The 20,012-nt window shown below is 39.9% G+C and overlaps 1 protein-coding gene across 1 annotated transcript in view; it reads left to right on the plus strand.

The window, feature by feature from the left end:
• LOC136863222 (uncharacterized) overlaps positions 1-18,420 on the plus strand; it is a 514,687-nt gene extending 496,267 nt beyond the window's left edge. The window contains exon 3 of the mRNA XM_067139591.2: positions 17,685-18,420. Within this exon, the coding sequence (XP_066995692.1) occupies positions 17,685-17,935 (251 nt within the window). The 3' untranslated portion in view covers positions 17,936-18,420. The remainder of the gene's footprint in view (positions 1-17,684) is intronic.
• Positions 18,421-20,012: the final 1,592 nt, after the last annotated feature.

Genomic DNA, 20,012 nt, shown 5'->3' on the forward strand with positions numbered 1-20,012 from the left:
CTTGAAATAACACAGGTACCCGTAATACGATCGAACTAATAGGTTATGCCACGAGCTCTGTAATGTAAGGAAGTTAAGAGACCACTGTAAACCTTCATTGAAGAATTTGACACCTATGTTAACATTCGAAGTGGGACGGCCGTATTTAAGTACTAAACATCTAGAAAGCATCGTGTATGTTCACTTCATGGCTGAATCCATTAAGGGCTGAAGCGCAAGTATCGACAGCGTAGTGGTTCGAATCCAGCAAAAGGCAATTTTTTAAAAGACAAATGTGCTCCATTTTAGCAGGGATACAATCATGATCATTATGTATTTGCTATTGGTTTTAAGGGGTGCACTCTGATTTGGTGTCTTTCCCCTATGGATGGATGGATGGATGGATGGGGGAAGGATTGGGGAGGAAATCGGCCTTGGTCTTTTATTAAGGTACCGTCCCGGCATTAGCCTGGCGGTGAAATTTGCAAACCGAGGAAAACCATTTTCAGGACGGCCAGCATGGGACTCGAATCCACAACCTACCGAATCCAGCGCACACAAGTAAGAATCCACACCTACCAAGGCACATCACAGTACTTATTAATTTCCTCACGATATATTCATATGAAGAGTACGTTGAATTATTGCCAATTTATGGAGAAAGTACGGTCGAGTCCTCCTCTGTGGTGAAGTGGTTAGTGTGATCAGCTGCGACAGCTGGAGACCCGAGTTTAATTCCCGGCTCTGCCACGAAATTTGAACAGTAGCACGAGGGCCGAAATTGGGTCTACTCAGCCTCGGGAGGTCAACTGACTAGAGGGAGTTCGATTCCCACCTCAGGCATACTCGAAGCGGTTTTCCGTGGTTTTCCAATTCTCCTCCAAGCAAATGCCGGGACGTTACCTCTCTTAAGGCCACGGCCGCTTCCTTCCCTTTTCCTTGCCTATCCCTTCCAATCTTCCCAACCCCCAACAAAGCCCTTGTTCAGCATAACAGGTGAGGCCGCTTGAGCAACGTACAGGTCCTCCTCCCCAGTTTCATCCCCGATCCAAAGTCTCACGCTCCAGGACACTGCTCTTGAGGTGGTAGAGGTGAAATCCCTCGCTGAGTCCGAGGGAAAAGTCAACCCTGGACGGTAAACGGATTAAGAAAGAAAGAAAGAGAAAGAAGTACGGTGAATTAAAATGTATGCCACGTGATCCGTAATGGAAAAGTTAAATGAACACTGAAAAGTGTTCAACATTTCGAACACTTGTTACTCTGAATATTCAAGGTAGCCTACTTCCTATCTACAGACCATCACGCCATAATCCTACCTGGTTACGTAACATCGGACAAAAACTGCCCTTTTCTGCTTCTTCTTCTACTACTACTACTATTTCTTCTTCTTCTTCTTTATCGGGTTACCCTCCAGGGTCCGGGTTACCCTCCAGGGTCTGTTTTTCCCTCGGACTCAGCGAGCGATCCCACCTTTACCGCATCAAGGGCAGTGTCCTGCAGCTTCAGATTTTGGGTGTGGGATACAACTGGGGAGGATGACCAGTACCTCGCCCAGGCGGACTCACCTGCTATGCTGAACAAGGGCCTTGTTGGTGGATGGGAAGATTGGAAGGGATAGGCAAGGAAGAGGGAAGGAAGCGGCCGTGGCCTTAAGTCAGGCACCATCTTGGCATTTGCCTGGAGGCAAAGCAAAGCAAAGTCACCTCCGTACAGGCCATGAAGGCCCTTGGGGGAGTGGAAGGTATAGGCTTCCTCCATTGTTAACCTCAGCACGTGATGGGGTAGCTCTACGCCCGGCCGCCTTTGCCCCCCAGGAATTAACCTGGTACTCATTTTTGGTGTATGATGAGTGAACCACAGGGCCATATGCACCTCGGGAAGTGGAAATCTCGTTTCTTAAATTTTACGACTTCCTGACGGGGATTCGAACCCACGTCCTTCCGGGCGAATCGAGCACGCCTTTACCGCCTTGGCCGGACAGTCCCTATTTGCCTGGAGGAGAAGTGGGAAACAACGGAAATCCACTTCTAGGATGGCTGAGGTGGGAATCTAACCCGCCTCCACGCAGTTGACCTCCCGAGGCTGATTGGTCCCCGTTCCAACTCTCGTACCACTTTTCAAATTCAGTGGCAGAGCTGGGAATCGAAGCCGGTCCTCCAGGGGTGGCAGCTAATCACACTAACCACTACACCACAGAGGCGGACACGGTACTTTTCAGGACCAAATGAAATTTCACTCTTTGGAACGGGATGATAAGCGGGCATATCCTACAGTCACTGTAAACGGCGTTAATCGAAAAAAAAAAAAAAAAAAAGGGTATCAGCTTGCGCTTCGAACCTACTTCCACGCAGTTCGGCTGGTGTAACGCGAATTACGCGTGGTTCAGCCATCTTACCTATCGCGAGCCTAAATTCATTGTTAGCACGTTGTAGTCCTTATAAACACTTCCTGTCCAAACGTAAGATACTATTATTCGCAGCTGTGATCGTTTTCCACATTCATTATAGTTTAAGCAGTAGAAATAACACTGCCATTAATGATTTCTACCGTGTTCTCGAGCATTATATAAACGGTATGGCTGTACTAAGGCCATAAAGAAGCAGGTACTAATGTCTTTAGGATGACTATGATATACGCGTTAGTTGGGTTACCTATTTCCGAATAAAATAAGGGGTTTGTGAACCACCCGGTACGTAATATCTATAAATTATGTGGTTAAGTGTAAGAGAGGGCCACGAGCCCTAACTTCGCCACTGCAAAAGTCAATAAATAAATTTATTAATTAATTAATTAAATTGCTCCTCCTAGGGATTTCCAGTTTGCACGGCTAGTACGTAAAGTTCAACCGCGCGCACACGTGTGGTCTGATCCCGTTGTCTTGTGAGAGTTGGTTGTGTGCACCACGTTTAGTTTCCGTGTACAAGGAGGATTCAGTTTTCATGCTAAGCTGAGTTTGTCCAGCATTTAAATTAAGAGCCTGTTATTCCTAGAGTGAGCACTGATACGTGTTTGAAATACTGGACTGCATTTCAGTCGTGTGGTGTAGTTCCTGGTGTGTAATCGCTACAGTGAGGTGGTTGGAGTGATTTACTGTAGCGGCCATTATAATAAATCAGGGCATATTCGTAATTTCGTCCCCCTTCATTCTATTTGTTATTTATGAAGTTTATTATTATTTTCAGACGGGAAAACGCAAGCAGTGGGATAAGGATGCTATGAAAAAGGCTATTAAGGCAGTGAGGGACCAGATAATAGGTTACAAACGTGCAAGTAAAGCGGTAAACATTACTCAAGCAACGCTGAAAGACTATGCTAAAAAGAATACCAAGAAAACAGTTTTCATAAATGGCCTTCAAGTAATTCTTATTCTTATGCTTAAAATGTTTACCCTCCAGAGTTGTTTTTTTCCCTCGGACTCATCAAGGGATCCCACCTCTACCGCCTCAAGGGCAGTGTCCTGTAACGTGAGACTTTGGGTGGTGCGATACAACTGGGGAGGATGACCAGTACCTCGCCCAGGCAGCCTCACCAGCTACGCTGAACAGGGGTCCTGTGGATGGATGGGAAGATTGGAAGGGATAGACAAGGAAGAGGGAAGGTAGCGGCCGTGGCTTTAAGTTAGGTACCATCCTGGCATTTGCCTGGAGGAGAAGTGGGAAACCACGAAAAACCACTTCCAGGATGGCTGAGGTGGGAATCGAACACACCTCTACTCAGTTGACCCCCCGAGGCTGAGTGGACCCAACTATGGCCCTCGTACCACTTTTCAAATCTCGTGGCAGAGCCGGGAATCGAACCCGGGCCTCCGGGCGTGGCAGCTAATCACGCTAACCACTACACCACAGAGGCGGACTCCAACTACTTCATTATAGGGAAAGTGTTCCGTAAGGTTAGAAAGGAAAAATATATTAAAATCAGCTTTGTCCATAATACTCTTGAATTTCTAAAAGTCCAAATCTGCTGAAGGATGGAAATATGGCCCCCTACCTTATGCGGGTTCCTCGTCGGGATGTTGAAAAATTTTGAAACGAGGTTTCCACTTCAGGAGACACATAGCTTTGGATTCAAAGGTGGTCGTGCATAGAGCTAACCACTGTATACCACATAGTGCCGAGGTTATAGATAGTGGAAGTCTTTACCTTCCAGTCGCCCGATGGCCTACACGGCCTGTAAGGAGAGAGCTTTGCTTTGCTTTTCTTTGCTTTTGTTTGATTATCTAGGCAGATATTCTTCTTCCTGAACTTTTTCACATTTGTGCGAGGTCGGGGTTAAGTGTGGATTGTGACCAGTTTTACAGCTGGATACTCTTCCTGACGATATCCCTGTGTGAAGGGATGTATTCATTGTTGCGAGTTTCTGTGGTGATAGTGTGATATGTTGTATACAAATTGAAGACGTGTGTATTAAGACAAACACAAACACTCATTCACCGAGCTAGAACCAAACGAGGCTAAACTCGCTGCCCCGGTTGGGAATCGAACTCAGGTACCTCTGAAACGGACACCGCTGTACTGACCATTGAGCCAAGGAGCCGCACTGATTATCTAAGCAGGCATTAAATTCATACTCATGTTAGTGGTCGATGTTAAAATAGGAAACGAAATAAATTTCCGTTCAATTTGCCATGCTTTCACTTACCACATTCGAGTAAGTGGATGCGCGCATAGCTATCAGTTTGCATTCGGGAGATAGTGGGTTCGATCCCCTCTGTCAGCAGCCCTGAAGATGGTTTTCCGTGGTTTCCCATTTTCACACCGGCAAATGGTGGGGATATACCTCAATTAAAGCCACGGCCGCTTCCTTCCCATCCCTAGCCATTTTCTATTCCATGGTCGCCAAAAGACCTATCTGTGTTGGTGCGACGTAAAGCAAATTGTAATAAAAGATAAATAAAAAATAACACGTCATTCCGTTTATTATTCCTAAATGGAAGTGAGAGATTCAAACTTGAAGTACATTGTACGCAAGCATTCATGCTTGCAGTTTATTTATTTATTTATTCATTTATTTATTCATTTATTTATGCCTTTTTACACATGGCGGGGCTCGAGCTATGCCAAACCATATAATTATACACCTGCATAAACAGAATATATTGAGCACTATAACTGTTTAAAATTAATGTAAATTTAATATCATTTAAAATAGCCTAAACGTAAAATGGAATTAAACTTAAATTTAATTTGTCATGAAATCTCACTTTACAATTATTAAATGAATATACAGTTTTTACTAACATGATAAAAAACCAAGTCTTTATAAATTTAAACCGAACTCAATAGCTTCAGTCGATTAAGTGCGGCCAGTATCCAGTATTCGGGAGATAGTGAGTTCAAACCCGACTATCGGCAGTCCTGAAGGTCGTTTTCCGTGGTTTCCCATTTTTACACCAGGCAAATGATGGGTCTGTACCTTACGTAAGGCCACGTCTGCTTCCTACCCACTCCTAGCCCTTTCCTGTCCCATCGTCACCATAAGACCTATCTGTGTCGGTGCGACGTTAAGCGACTTGTAAAAATGTATAAATTCAAACTGTAATGGCACTGACCTTGCATCTACATAGTATTTTATAAGCTACATTTTGAGGATCATTATTGGTTTCTGTTACCGAGTTTTTGTGGTAGTTATGCGTGAAAGAAGGTGCGGGGTGGTGAACAGGTCTCAAGCTACTAAGAGTAAAATTAATTTAAAATTTAACAAGGTTATATTTTCTTTTCAAAACAAAGAAATAACAAGCATGGCAGGTACAAAGTAGCAAGTTCACAGGGTAGTTACAATATTTACAGGATTTGGGCTTCGCGCCCTGACTGCACAATGCTAGGGCAATCTGCTCAGTTTTACCCCACAGACACAAGTTTCAACAGAGGGGCAGAAAACCCCATTCATGCCTAGGAGCCCTTGCTCCAAATTACACTGAAAAGCCTCCACGAGGCATACAATACTCAATTTTCAAAAGAGCCACTCGCTCTCAAATTTAAGCCTCTCCCAGGCCACACCAAACTCCACCTTCAAGCTGTCCTCAACGGACGTAAACACAGGGGTAAAATACCCAATCTACTGAGGTCTATTAAATGAAAAGGAGGTTAATTAAATGACCTCTAAAATAACAATTTGAGAGGAGGCGAACTTGCACTCCTAATACACTTTGATTAAGACCTACTTGGCACTAGGCCGTAAATACAAGGGCTAATCCTATACTAAAGAGGTGACTTAAAAAGAGAATAATTTGTTTTACGTTAACGAAGAATAGGTTGAGAAAAATAAGTTCACCTCAAAACAATATGAGTGGGAGCTCGAGAGGGTTAGCACTCTCTATCCCAGTATGTAGCTTTAAAAGAGAATATATGAAAAGAGTAGTTACATTTAGGAAAAGGTTACATGGTGGAACGCTTCGAACCCGCCCCGAGAGTTAAACTGCTGAGCTAGCAAAGAAAGAAGTTACTAATCGGCCATTACCTTGTTGTTGACCGCTGCCGAGGAAAGAGGCGCTTCCCGCCCCCTGCTATGTACTTTACACACTGAAAGATGGAACAGAAGTGGCGCAGAGACCCAAAAATCAGCAGTTTATATCCTCTCGCGGAAGGTTCTAGGCGTTAGGGGAATGAAAACACCCGCCCACAATTACTTTATTGGCTAGGGTACAGAAACATATCCAAGTTGGGGGAAGATACATCGGATTGGTCGGAAATTACTAAAAGAAATTCGGGATTGGATAAATCTAAAACAAGGGGGAAAAGAGGGGTATACAGCCAACTTAAACAATAACAGAAAGAAATTTAACAAGAAACAAACATTTGAAATAAAAATTTCTCCAACAAAATAGTTCTTTGACTCCGCACTAGGGTGCACTATTGTTGATCTTCAGTAGTGTCCTCTAGAAGAGAAAGTTCACACTTCTTACTTCAAGCCAAACAAAAACACATCAAAAATGACACAGTTCAAAAACTCAAAATTTTCCACGTGGTGACATCTTCTGAGAATAATATATAAGTAATAATAATAATAACGTAAATGTTTCCACCTTTTCAATACTACAATATATTCACAAAATTACAAAATTATACGGTACTAGTTTCGACCCATCTAGGGGTCATCATCAGCCGTATTGGAGCAAAGATCATTTGTGGCGAAATCCTAAGACAATATTATTTTAAAGAATAACAAGTGAAATGAGATGTTATGGTAATAGTTAATAATACAAGGAATATACATACTAAGAGGTTTTTAACAAAGAATAAAGTATAAATGGGGTGTTGTAAAAATTATAATCATGGAAATCAGTAAGTTCTTGTATTGAAATGAAATATGGCTTAGGAAGAGGGCTTAAGGTGGGGCTGAAGGGTGCGGGAGAAAGTGTAATTGGGAACATGCATCATTTTCAAAAATATTTTTTTTGAAAAGTACACCAATGAAATAGTACGTAAACGTATTACATTGTGGTATGTTGCCTTGTTTTCTACCATTAAAAAAATATTTAATAGTGCCTTTCCGCAAGGCGAGTGAAACGGCCTCTGACGTAAGCGGCGCGCTGTGACGTCACGATCCAGTACTGCATGGAGCTCTACCAGCCGTTGTGCATCAGCCGTTGCTAAAAGCCGATCGTTTATTATTCATGATCGCGAATAACTTCGAAATGACAGAAGAAAGGTTCAAAACAGCACAGTCAATCTACCATGTGTAGATGTCATCATTCTTGAAAAATGTGACTTTTGTGGCCGCAGAAATTAGCGGATAACAAGCAAGTTTGTAAGTGGCGTCTTTTATATATGTGCAATGTACTGTAACCCATAGTATTAGGATAACAACGAACCTGGATAGATATCACATCACTTTCAATATTTCCTTCTGGACTGATTCCCCTATTAAAGAATAACATTACATTTTCGGGCTTTCAGCATTAGTAAAGTAAGAAATCGGATTTCAGCACTAACATAAACATATAGGTAGCATTATAGTACTAGTCCGCTTCTGTGGTGTAGTGGTAAATGTGTGCCACTTCCGGAGGCCCGGTTTCGATTCCCGGCTCTGCCATGAAAGTTGAAAACAAATAGTACGAGGGCTGGAACGGGGTCTACTCAGCCTCGGGAGGTCAACTGAGTAGAAGGGTTTCGAATCCCACCTCAGCCATCCTCGAAGTGGTTTTTCGTATTTTCCTACTTCTCCTCCAGGCACCTAAGGCCACGGCCGTTTCCTTCCCTCTTCCTTGTCTATCCCTTCCGATCCTCCCATCCTCCAACAAGGCCCCTGTTGAGCATAACAGGTGAGGCCGCCTGGGCGAGGTAATGGCCCTCCTCACCAGTTTCATCACCATACTCAAAGTCTCACGTTCCAGGACACTGCCCTTGAAGTGGTAGAGGTGAAATCCCTCGCTGAGTCCGAGAGAAAACCGACCCTGAAGGATAAACTGATTAAGAAAGAAAGAAAGAAAGAAAGAAAGAAAGATCATAGTACTGTAGGTCTATAACCTATCATTTCTAAAAAAAATATATATTTATGGTTGGGGAAACTGGCCTACCCACTTCCGGGGCCCATGAAAGAGAATTAAATATCTTGGTGGAGGGAAAAAGTTAAACATGATAAAGATAAATATGACTTCATCTAGTTTTCACAAGTTGGGCTGAGTGGTTCAGACGGTTGAGGTGCTGGCCTTCTGACCCCAACTTGGCAGGTTCGATCCTGGTTCAGTCCGGTGGTAGTTGAAGGTGCTCAAATACGTCAGCCTCGTGTCGGTAGATTTACTGGCACGTAATAGAACTCCTGCAGGACTAAATTCCTGCACATCGGCGTCTCCGAAAATCGTAGAAGTAGTTAGCGGGGCGTGAAGCCAATAACATTAATTACATTTGGCTTTTAACAAGCTGAGTATATCAGGAAAGAAAAGTGTCCTGGTGACATTTTAGTCGCTCAATACAGGAATGTCTTTGGGTGCTGTGACTTTTACTTTTTTTTTGTTTTTGCTGTTTGCTTTACGTCACACCGTCACATATAGGTCTTATGGCGACGATGGGACAGGAAAGGCCTAGGAATGGGAACAAAGCAGCCGTGGCCTTAGGTACAGCCTCAGCATTTGCCTGGTGTGAAAATGGGAAACCACGGAAAACCATCTTCAGGGCTGCCAGCAGTGGGGTTCAAAACCTTCTATCTCCCGGATGCGAGCTCACAGCTGCTCGCTCCTAACCGCACGGCCAACTCGCGCGGTATTTTTACCCTTCGGTTTATTGACTTGGCTTGTATAACCGAAAACTTAGGCTAAGTTGGATAATATTTTAAACACATACATCACTATTTTCACCTGTGTGCAATTATGTTATTTCATTAATATTATGATAATTATTATAATTGAGCATTGTTAACTTATAAGACCCCAACAAACAAGCATTGGTTTTGTGTAGAGTTATACATTTGTTAAATTCACGTTGTTTCCTTTCGTGATGTACACGCCTATTCTTTTTTACATTATAGACTATTTAGATATAGCCTAAATTTCTTTACCAATTAAGCTCTTCAATAAAGACATACATAACTGTCCCATGCTAAGATATATTGGTAGAATTAGAGCTGTCAAAATGGTTCACAACCCCTTTGATTTATTATCTTGACATGGATCACCCAAAACATAGGTTAGGTTTGGAGAATACTTTAATAATCAGCATTATTTAATGCACTGTTTATTACTTTCATATTCCAAGATGTAATTGAAGCATTTGAATAAAGCATCATACATTAAAATTTAAAGTTTTACCACTAGAACAGCTGACATGGAAAAATGATTTGAAAATTCAAACAAATTCATCTTGTTAAAATCTTCAAAAAAATAAACTGTAGACTTTTCCGATATATCACCAGCATTTTTCCGGCTCGCCAAAATCCATTTCTCCCTAGTTTTAGCGTCTTTGGAACATGTATAAAAAATTTGTTTGGTATGGTATGCGATGTGCTATTGCACATCGGAACTCTACACCATTTATAAGTTTTCTGCCTCACTGTTTGCGCAGGATTCATTTTAAGTCTAAAATATACCACTCAGATTATTATCCGATGTATAGACCTCGAATTTAATCATACTAGACACTAACGTAAAGTAGAAATACGCGAAGTGTATCCTGCTTCTCACAGCGCACTATGCGTTATTTCGTCTGCTAATTCAGTCAATCTGTACGATGACGTCAGACCAATGAGATCGCGTACTTGCGTGACGTGACATTTTCGTAGATTTTTATCATGTTTGGAGTTATTATTTGTACATTCTGATCACATTTTTGAATTCTGCACGAAATTTTGAATCAGATTAGCATATTTTTAATTAAAACCCCGGATCATGCATGTTCCCTATTGTCTTGGAAAAGTACCTTTGATTAAATTTAGGATTGAGTTTAGGTTGGCTGCATTATTGTTTCTGAGGAAAGTGATAAATAGATCGAAGAGTATGTTGGGTTTCTCTGAGATTTCATTGAGATTGTGACTGGCATTAAAGTATTGGTCTAGGTGTATGTAGTAATTTTCCATTATGTTCAGTAAAGGGCCCTTGTTTGCTAATACGAGGATGTCCATGTCTTGTTCAATATTGGTGAAATTATGGTTATAATCTTGCATGTGTTGGCCGATGGCTGAAAACTTGTTGTATTTTATTGCGTTAGTGTGCTCGTGGTATCTGATAATGAAGTTTCTCCCGGTTTGCCCGATGTAGGTTTTTTTACAGGTGGTACATTTGATCCTATAAACTCCTGATTTTAAAAAACTGCTGGTCTTGTTGATGTGTGAAGTATTGTATAAAACATTCATGTTCTTATTGTTGGTTTTGAAGGCTATTTTAACGCCTTGTTTCTTAAAGATGTTGGTTAACTTGTAGATATCATTGTTGAACGTGAATGTGGAAAATGTTAGAGGTTTGGTTATTTCTTTTTTGAGGGTAGTTTTTGGGCGATGTTTGCGTTTATTGATTATCCTTTCTATAAAATGATTGCTGAAGCCGTTGAATTTTGCGATTCTGCGGATTGTGTTGAGTTCGTTTTTTAGATCTTTATTGGACATAGGTATGCTGAAGGCTCGGTGAACTAGGCTATTGTATGTGGCTCGTTTGTGGGACTGGGGGTGCACTGAATCTTGGCGAATGGTGGAGGCTGTTTGAGTGGGTTTTCTGAAAATTTTATAACTGAAAGAATCTGAGTTTCTAGTGATGGTTAAATCTAGAAAGTTGATTTTTTGATTTGATTCGGATTCTAGTGTGAATTTGATATGAGGATCAATATTGTTGAGTCTTAAGAGGGTGGTGGGTGCGTTAATTGATTTCTCATTCATGATTACAAAGACATCGTCGACATATCTGGCCCAAAAGAGAATGTTTTCGAATTCGTTGTCAATTTTGGTGTATTCGAGGAAGTCCAGGTATATTTCTGCTAAGATACCTGAGGCCGGTGACTCCATTGCCAAACCATTTTGTTGATATATGACATTGTCAAAAGTGAAGAAGTTATTGTTGATGATAAGTTTTAATATTGTGATAAAGTCTTGTATCTCTAGTTTGCTTAAGTGGCTGTTTTTGTTTAAATTGTTTATAATTATCGGAATTAATTTTGATACTTGTATGCTTGGGTACATGTTTACAATATCGAAAGAGTGGATGGAGTGATCCGGTTGCAAATTGAACTTGTTTAGTTTTTCTACTAGCTCAGATGTGTTTTTAATAGACTTTTTGGATAAGAATTGATAATTTTTTCTTAAGAAACATTGGATGAATTGTGATATTCTGTATAAGGGGCTCGGTCTATAGTTGATAATTGGCCGGATGGGAATTCCGGTTTTGTGAATTTTGGGAAGAGCCTTAGCAGTGGGGAGTCCTGGGTTCATATGTATGAGTTTGGATTTTTCCTGTTCGGTAAATAAAAATGAAGTGTTTTTAAGAGTTTGTTTAAGTAGTTTTTGAATTTTTTGGGTGGGGTCTTTTTTGATTATGGAAAATGAGCTGTCTGTGAAAAAGTTTTTTGTTTTTTCAATATATACTTTTTTATCCATGATAACTGTTGCATTGCCTTTGTCAGCTTTGGTTACGATGAGTTCGTTGTCTTTAATTTTCTTCTTGAGGGCGTATATGCGCTTTTGTTCAGCAATTATTTCTTTATTATTGAGGTTATTTGCGGGGTTGGTTAAATTGTGGAGGATATCAGTCAGTTTCCTTTTAACATCGGTTCTAACCTCATTTTGCGTGTCTTCCGGCATTTTGCTGATGGCTAGCTCTGATTCTGTGATCATAGTAGCGGCTATGTTGAGGCTGTTCAAGTTTGGCCAGTTGTGTTTCGGTCCTTAAGTGAAAGTGAACACTTAACTTTATCCAAAGGACCGAAACACAACTGGCCAAACTTGAACAGCCTCAACATAGCCGCTACTATGATCACAGAATCAGAGCTAGCCATCAGCAAAATGCCGGAAGACACGCAAAATGAGGTTAGAACCGATGTTAAAAGGAAACTGACTGATATCCTCCACAATTTAACCAACCCCGCAAATAACCTCAATAATAAAGAAATAATTGCTGAACAAAAGCGCATATACGCCCTCAAGAAGAAAATTAAAGACAACGAACTCATCGTAACCAAAGCTGACAAAGGCAATGCAACAGTTATCATGGATAAAAAAGTATATATTGAAAAAACAAAAAACTTTTTCACAGACAGCTCATTTTCCATAATCAAAAAAGACCCCACCCAAAAAATTCAAAAACTACTTAAACAAACTCTTAAAACCACTTCATTTTTATTTACCGAACAGGAAAAATCCAAACTCATACATATGAACCCAGGACTCCCCACTGCTAAGGCTCTTCCCAAAATTCACAAAACCGGAATTCCCATCCGGCCAATTATCAACTATAGACCGAGCCCCTTATACAGAATATCACAATTCATCCAATGTTTCTTAAGAAAAAATTATCAATTCTTATCCAAAAAGTCTATTAAAAACACATCTGAGCTAGTAGAAAAACTAAACAAGTTCAATTTGCAACCGGATCACTCCATCCACTCTTTCGATATTGTAAACATGTACCCAAGCATACAAGTATCAAAATTAATTCCGATAATTATAAACAATTTAAACAAAAACAGCCACTTAAGCAAACTAGAGATACAAGACTTTATCACAATATTAAAACTTATCATCAACAATAACTTCTTCACTTTTGACAATGTCATATATCAACAAAATGGTTTGGCAATGGAGTCACCGGCCTCAGGTATCTTAGCAGAAATATACCTGGACTTCCTCGAATACACCAAAATTGACAACGAATTCGAAAACATTCTCTTTTGGGCCAGATATGTCGACGATGTCTTTGTAATCATGAATGAGAAATCAATTAACGCACCCACCACCCTCTTAAGACTCAACAATATTGATCCTCATATCAAATTCACACTAGAATCCGAATCAAATCAAAAAATCAACTTTCTAGATTTAACCATCACTAGAAACTCAGATTCTTTCAGTTATAAAATTTTCAGAAAACCCACTCAAACAGCCTCCACCATTCGCCAAGATTCAGTGCACCCCCAGTCCCACAAACGAGCCACATACAATAGCCTAGTTCACCGAGCCTTCAGCATACCTATGTCCAATAAAGATCTAAAAAACGAACTCAACACAATCCGCAGAATCGCAAAATTCAACGGCTTCAGCAATCATTTTATAGAAAGGATAATCAATAAACACAAACATCGCCCAAAAACTACCCTCAAAAAAGAAATAACCAAACCTCTAACATTTTCCACCTTCACGTTCAACAATGATATCTACAAGTTAACCAACATCTTTAAGAAACAAGGCGTTAAAATAGCCTTCAAAACCAACAATAAGAACATGAATGTTTTATACAATACTTCACACATCAACAAGACCAGCAGTTTTTTAAAATCAGGAGTTTATAGGATCAAATGTACCACCTGTAAAAAAACCTACATCGGGCAAACCGGGAGAAACTTCATTATCAGATACCACGAGCACACTAACGCAATAAAATACAACAAGTTTTCAGCCATCGGCCAACACATGCAAGATTATAACCATAATTTCACCAATATTGAACAAGACATGGACATCCTCGTATTAGCAAACAAGGGCCCTTTACTGAACATAATGGAAAATTACTACATACACCTAGACCAATACTTTAATGCCAGTCACAATCTCAATGAAATCTCAGAGAAACCCAACATACTCTTCGAACTATTTATCACTTTCCTCAGAAACAATAATGCAGCCAACCTAAACTCAATCCTAAATTTAATCAAAGGTACTTTTCCAAGACAATTACACTTTCTCCCGCACCCTTCAGCCCCACCTTAAGCCCTCTTCCTAAGCCATAATTCATTTCAATACAAGAACTTACTGATTTCCATGATTATAATTTTTACAACACCCCATTTATACTTTATTCTTTGTTAAAAACCTCTTAGTATGTATATTCCTTGTATTATTAACTATTACCATAACATCTCATTTCACTTGTTATTCTTTAAAATAATATTGTCTTAGGATTTCGCCACAAATGATCTTTGCTCCAATACGGCTGATGATGACCCCTAGATGGGTCGAAACTAGTACCGTATAATTTTGTAATTTTGTGAATATATTGTAGTATTGAAAAGGTGGAAACATTTACGTTATTATTATTATTACTTATATATTATTCTCAGTTCAATACGGACCAAAAACATGAAATTCATAACCATCAATCTTCTGAGAAGGTAAAGAATTAATAGCGTAGATAAAGTTCAGACTTCCTCCAGCAGAGGAGTTTCAACTGGCGCAATTTTTAAATTAGCGGCGTGGAGGTGTACCGCCCGGTACAGTTTCATTAATCTTCATTACGATCGACTGGACACATTTCACGTTCTTTCTGTCAATATGTCAACGCTGAAAAACATTGATTCTAACCATACGTTGTAATCATTATTAGTTCTCATTCCTCCTGCCATGACTTAGCCTTACAACGTTGCAAGACTACCTTAAGCTGTTGTGAGCTCCTCGAAATGCTGAGGATCAGGTTTTCTTGTGGTATGAAATGGCACTCTTGGAGCGCGGTCAATACGAGCGAGCGTTGATTGTCAGGGTGGAGGGGACTGTTATGAATGGAAGTTTCAAGCGGACTCGAGGCAGTTTCTGTGTAAGTCATCTTTGGGCTGCTGAACTGTTGAAAGCAGTGACGAATGAATAAACCTTGCTGGATAATGAAAGGTGCTGTCAAAACTGAAATATCGTTTCATCACAGGGTAACTCAAAAAAGTTAAATTCAATGTTATCTCTTGTACAGGTCATTAAAGGCTTTGGGGGTGGCCGTTGTTTGTATCATTCAGTCCATAGACGGGTTTGATGCAGCTGTCCATCCCACCCTATCCTGTGCTAACCATTTCATCTGTACGTAACTACATCATCCTACATCTACTTTAGTCCGTTTGACACATTCATACCTTGGCCTTCGCCTGCCATTTTTACCACCTTGAAAACTAACTGAACAAGTCCTGGGTGTCTTAAGATATGTCCTATCATTCTATCTCTTCTTTTGGTCAAATTTCGAAACATCTTTCTCCTCTCGATACAGTATCTCTTCACTTGTGATTCGATCTACCCATCTCACCTTCAGCATCCTTCTGTAACACAGTATTTCATAGCGTTTCTTCTCCTTCTTTCTGAGCTAGTTATCTTCCATGTTTCATCTCCATACAATGCCACACTCCAGACGAAATTCTTCCAAAACTTCTTCCTAATTCCTATATCAATGTTCGAAGTGAGCAAATATCTTTTCTTATGAAAGGCCTTACTTGCTTGTGCTAGTCTGTACTTTATGTCCTCCTTACTTCTGCCATCATTAGTTACTCTAATACCCAAGTAACAATATTCAACTACTTCATTTCCTAATCTAATATTTCCTGCATCACCTGACTTCCTTCGACTGCACTCCATTACCTTTGTTTTGGATTGATTTATTTTCATCTTGTACTCCTTCTCCAAGACTGTGTCCGTACCATTCAATAATCTCTGCAGATCTTCTGCAGACTGAGATAAAATAACAATATCATCGGCAAATCTCAGGGTTTTGATTTCTCTTCTTGAATTATGATTTCCTTTCAAAATTCTTCTTTTACTTCCTTTATCGCCAGTTCTATACAACTATTGGAAAGGAGGAAGGACAAACTGCAGCCTTGCCTCACTCCTTTCCGGATTGCTGCTTATTTTTCAAAGCCCTCAATTCTTATCACTGCAGGCTGATTTTATACAGATTGTAGATAATTCTTCTTTCTCTTTATCTGATTCCGATCACCTTCAGAATCTCAAAGAGCTTGGTCCAAATAACATCAAATCATCAACGTGTATATTATACCTAATCCATACTTTGTGATATACCGCATACTCGCGAATACTACGCGCATATTGTTTACGGAATTTAGTGATGAAACACTGGGAAGCGCGCATTATTTTGAAATAACGTTGTTGTTTTTAAATGCTATTTGTTTGGGGCGTCGACCCATGATCGTTTTCCCCTACTGGCACCATATTGTAATGGAATCGCGGTAGAGTGGAATGTTGTGTGTGAGGAAAGGACGTCACAAACACCCAGTCCCCAGGCCGGGACCGCCAGGTGACAGGCCGACGCGTTGCCACCTACATCGCGGGGCCGAACAATAACGTTGTTACTGCTACACCTCAAAGACCCCACCTTTATACAATAGTTTAGATAGACAACCCGCTGATCAGAATTGACATGCGGTTTGCCTATCTTCCCCTGATATCTGTAATCGGTCGGACAACGCTGTTCACTTGACGGAACTGTGGATGACGCTCTATGGAGAAGTGGGGACGACAAATATGATTCTTCCGCTAGTGATCACGAGAAAAGGGATGTTAAATAAAATATGGGAGCATGCAATTACTGTATTGACTTCGTTATTTTATTCCATCCATTCATATTAAATTGATAAAAATTGTACGTCACTTTTTTTGCTATAGAGGTATATTCCCGGATGCTTTGCAACAGCATGTGAAGATCACGAATCGTTTCTTAAAGCAAATGTGTATTTTATTCACTTTGGGAGTCCATAATCATGTGGGATTAAATTCTTGTAAATAAAATACAAATTAAAAGAGAAATTATTTCCTAAACCTTTCTCTCCTAAAATTTGGGTGCACGGATTATTCGATGGTGTGGTGTATTAGCGTATGTACGGTAATTGATTTTACAGTACCCCAATGTTCCGTAGTCTGGTATGTCATAAAGTATAAACATGAGTGAGAGTAATCCCCTTTGTTATAACCAGGTGGTATGAAATTACGAGAGCAAATATTTATTTATTTATTTATTTATTTATTTATTTATTTATTTATTTATTTATTTATTTATTTATTTATTTATTTATTTATTTATTTATTTATTTATTTATTTATTTATTTATTTATTTATTTATTTATTTATTTATTTATTTTCATAAAACTAAATAGTGATTTTTGACAGAATTTCAGATCTCCGCTTTGAAATTGATTCACAAACTGTTATGCACAGAATGTATATTTATCTCCTTTTCTATGATTAGGAAACCAACAATAGAAGATTCTTTTCTAGTTACTCTATATTGATTACATGCCATTTTAGTTTTATATGTCATAACTCAAGTGTGCTGTGTTTTTAATTATTCTATAATGTATTTGTTTCTTTACAGCACGAAATGGCTTTGTGATGAAGCGAGAATGTGGGCTGGGGCCCTGTGGATTCGAGGATGCAATGATGAATCGAGGCCTTGGTTTGGAAGGATGCGACCGAAGTAAGGATGAATACTTCTGCGTGTTCTGCTGCCCGACCAGTGGTTGTAACAAGGATACGAGCTCAGCTATCTACCCTTCTGCTCTCCTGGTTTTAGCTGCTACAGTGCTTTTGGGGGAACTGCAGCATTTCATAACACACGTGAACTAATTTTATTTTCTACTCGTTCACAACAAGAAGTGGCCCTATCGATCAATATGTAAGACACTAAATTAAACTGACTTGAATTGATTTTACATATTCATGTAATATTTCGACAGAGCGATGGGAAGGTGGACACTAAACAGGTTAAATTTTGTTCTACTTTCTCTACATCGATGTACTTCCACTATCACAATGTAAGAATATTATCAATTTGTAATATTATATAATAAGGTTAGTATCTTCCATCCTCAGTATCGTTCGATTACGCCACATGGAAATGCTGCTTATGTGATGTTTGATTATTCAGCAAAGCTCAAAGGAAACAAATAGTATTTGTAACAATGTACATAAAGTCCTGGTTACTTTCTGAGTTGTATGAATTCCTCTTTTCTAAAATAAGTATAGAAATAGGATGTTCTATCATGTAAACTTAACCACTTCAGAATATTTTCTGAGGTTGTACTGTATAAAAAGTAACTTTTTTGTGTCGTGATTCATCAATGTAACTTAAGTAAACAACTTACAACAATTGAAGAGACCGGCGCAAGAACCAGACAGCTCCACGTTTCGGTCCAGTTCATATTCTTACGTTAGCTATTTTGAAGGAAACGCTCTATCCGTCAGTGTAAGAACCAGACTGCTCCTCTAATCTGGTGCATACACAGATTTCACTTTTAGAATATGTGCTAATGTGTGAAAGAATATACATCGAGTGTACGCTCATTGGCTGCACCGCGTAAGAAAGAGACAAAGTAATTCGCTAATGAGAACTACAAGATCTCATCTGTATTATGTTAAAAAACTATGCTTAACGTATTATTAAGCAGAAGTACTGAAAACTAAGTTTAACATAGGTAATCATTTATACTTAATCAGTAAATGAGCGAACAACATGTGCATGTCACCATTTTGATGTGAGTTTCGGAAGCGGGAAGGTGGGAAGGTTTGGTAAAACTTCAGGGTTGGACACGTGGAGTATGTTAAACATTTCAAAAGGAAGTCTTTAAAAAGTGATGAGAAATTATTAATTATATGACTCAAAGGCTCGTAGTTGATTTGGCCTGTCAATACCTTATTACATACATAAAAAACTGTGCTACTGTACATCAATCGTACATGCTTCGAGAAATTGACCCATTCCCTTCATACATTCGGGTTTTTATTTATGTGGATGTGTTATTATTTTGCACGCTGATGAAGAGAACGGGTCAATTTCTCTAAACATGTACGAGTTATGTGAAGTCGCATAGTTTTATGCATTTAATAAAGTTTTAACAGCGTGGGCCCACTAAGAGCCTTTGAGTTATATAATTGTGGCATAGTCAATACGGACCATATCAGACCGAGAATGGTCAAATTATTTAACTAGAAGCTTTTAATGTTTTATATTCGTATTTCTTACCTAAATGGTAGGCTGTATCTAAGTACTACCACCAGAATGTTTTCATCCTCCTGATGGAATAGGGTGGGCCTTCTAGAAAGTGACTCCCTCTCTAAGGCCAGATGTGTTGCGATGATCTGAGGTGCGGAGAAGGAAAGAAGTGAGCGAGTGTGGCCTATAAAAGGAACTCTTCCACTGCTCGCCCTGCTGAGGAGAATAGAAAACCAAGGAAAACCATTCTCAGTACCGCCGACGGTGGAACCAGGCCCCCGCCTCTCGAATGCAGAGCTATAGATCTGAAACCACTCAGTTCGGTGATATATCTAAACTATGTCTGTCAGTCAGGCGAAGAAGTTAGCAAGAGCGAATCTGAGCTCTGACAGCGCCACGTGGTTAGGGAAGTAGCACCGCCACTCCTCCAATCAGAGCGGGAAGGCGGACAACTATTATGCTGTACTTTGTTTACACGAGGACATATTCTAAAAGTGAAAGGACCATAGCAGTAATGGAGAAAGAGCATCCTGGGTTAGTGTCACTGTTTACGACGCGTGACTGTGGACAGCTCCTGGAGCAGTTTGGTTCTTGCAGCGGCTGCGATTTACTGTTCCACTGCACCGGTAAAAGATTCGTCTGTGTTTAAAAAGGACAGGAGCTACTCTTTCCTCTATCCGCCTGTTGTCATTTCTTGACGGATGCAGCAGG

Source organism: Anabrus simplex, chromosome 2 (genome assembly GCF_040414725.1).
Source record: "Anabrus simplex isolate iqAnaSimp1 chromosome 2, ASM4041472v1, whole genome shotgun sequence".
In the NCBI taxonomy this organism is placed as follows: domain Eukaryota; kingdom Metazoa; phylum Arthropoda; class Insecta; order Orthoptera; family Tettigoniidae; genus Anabrus; species Anabrus simplex.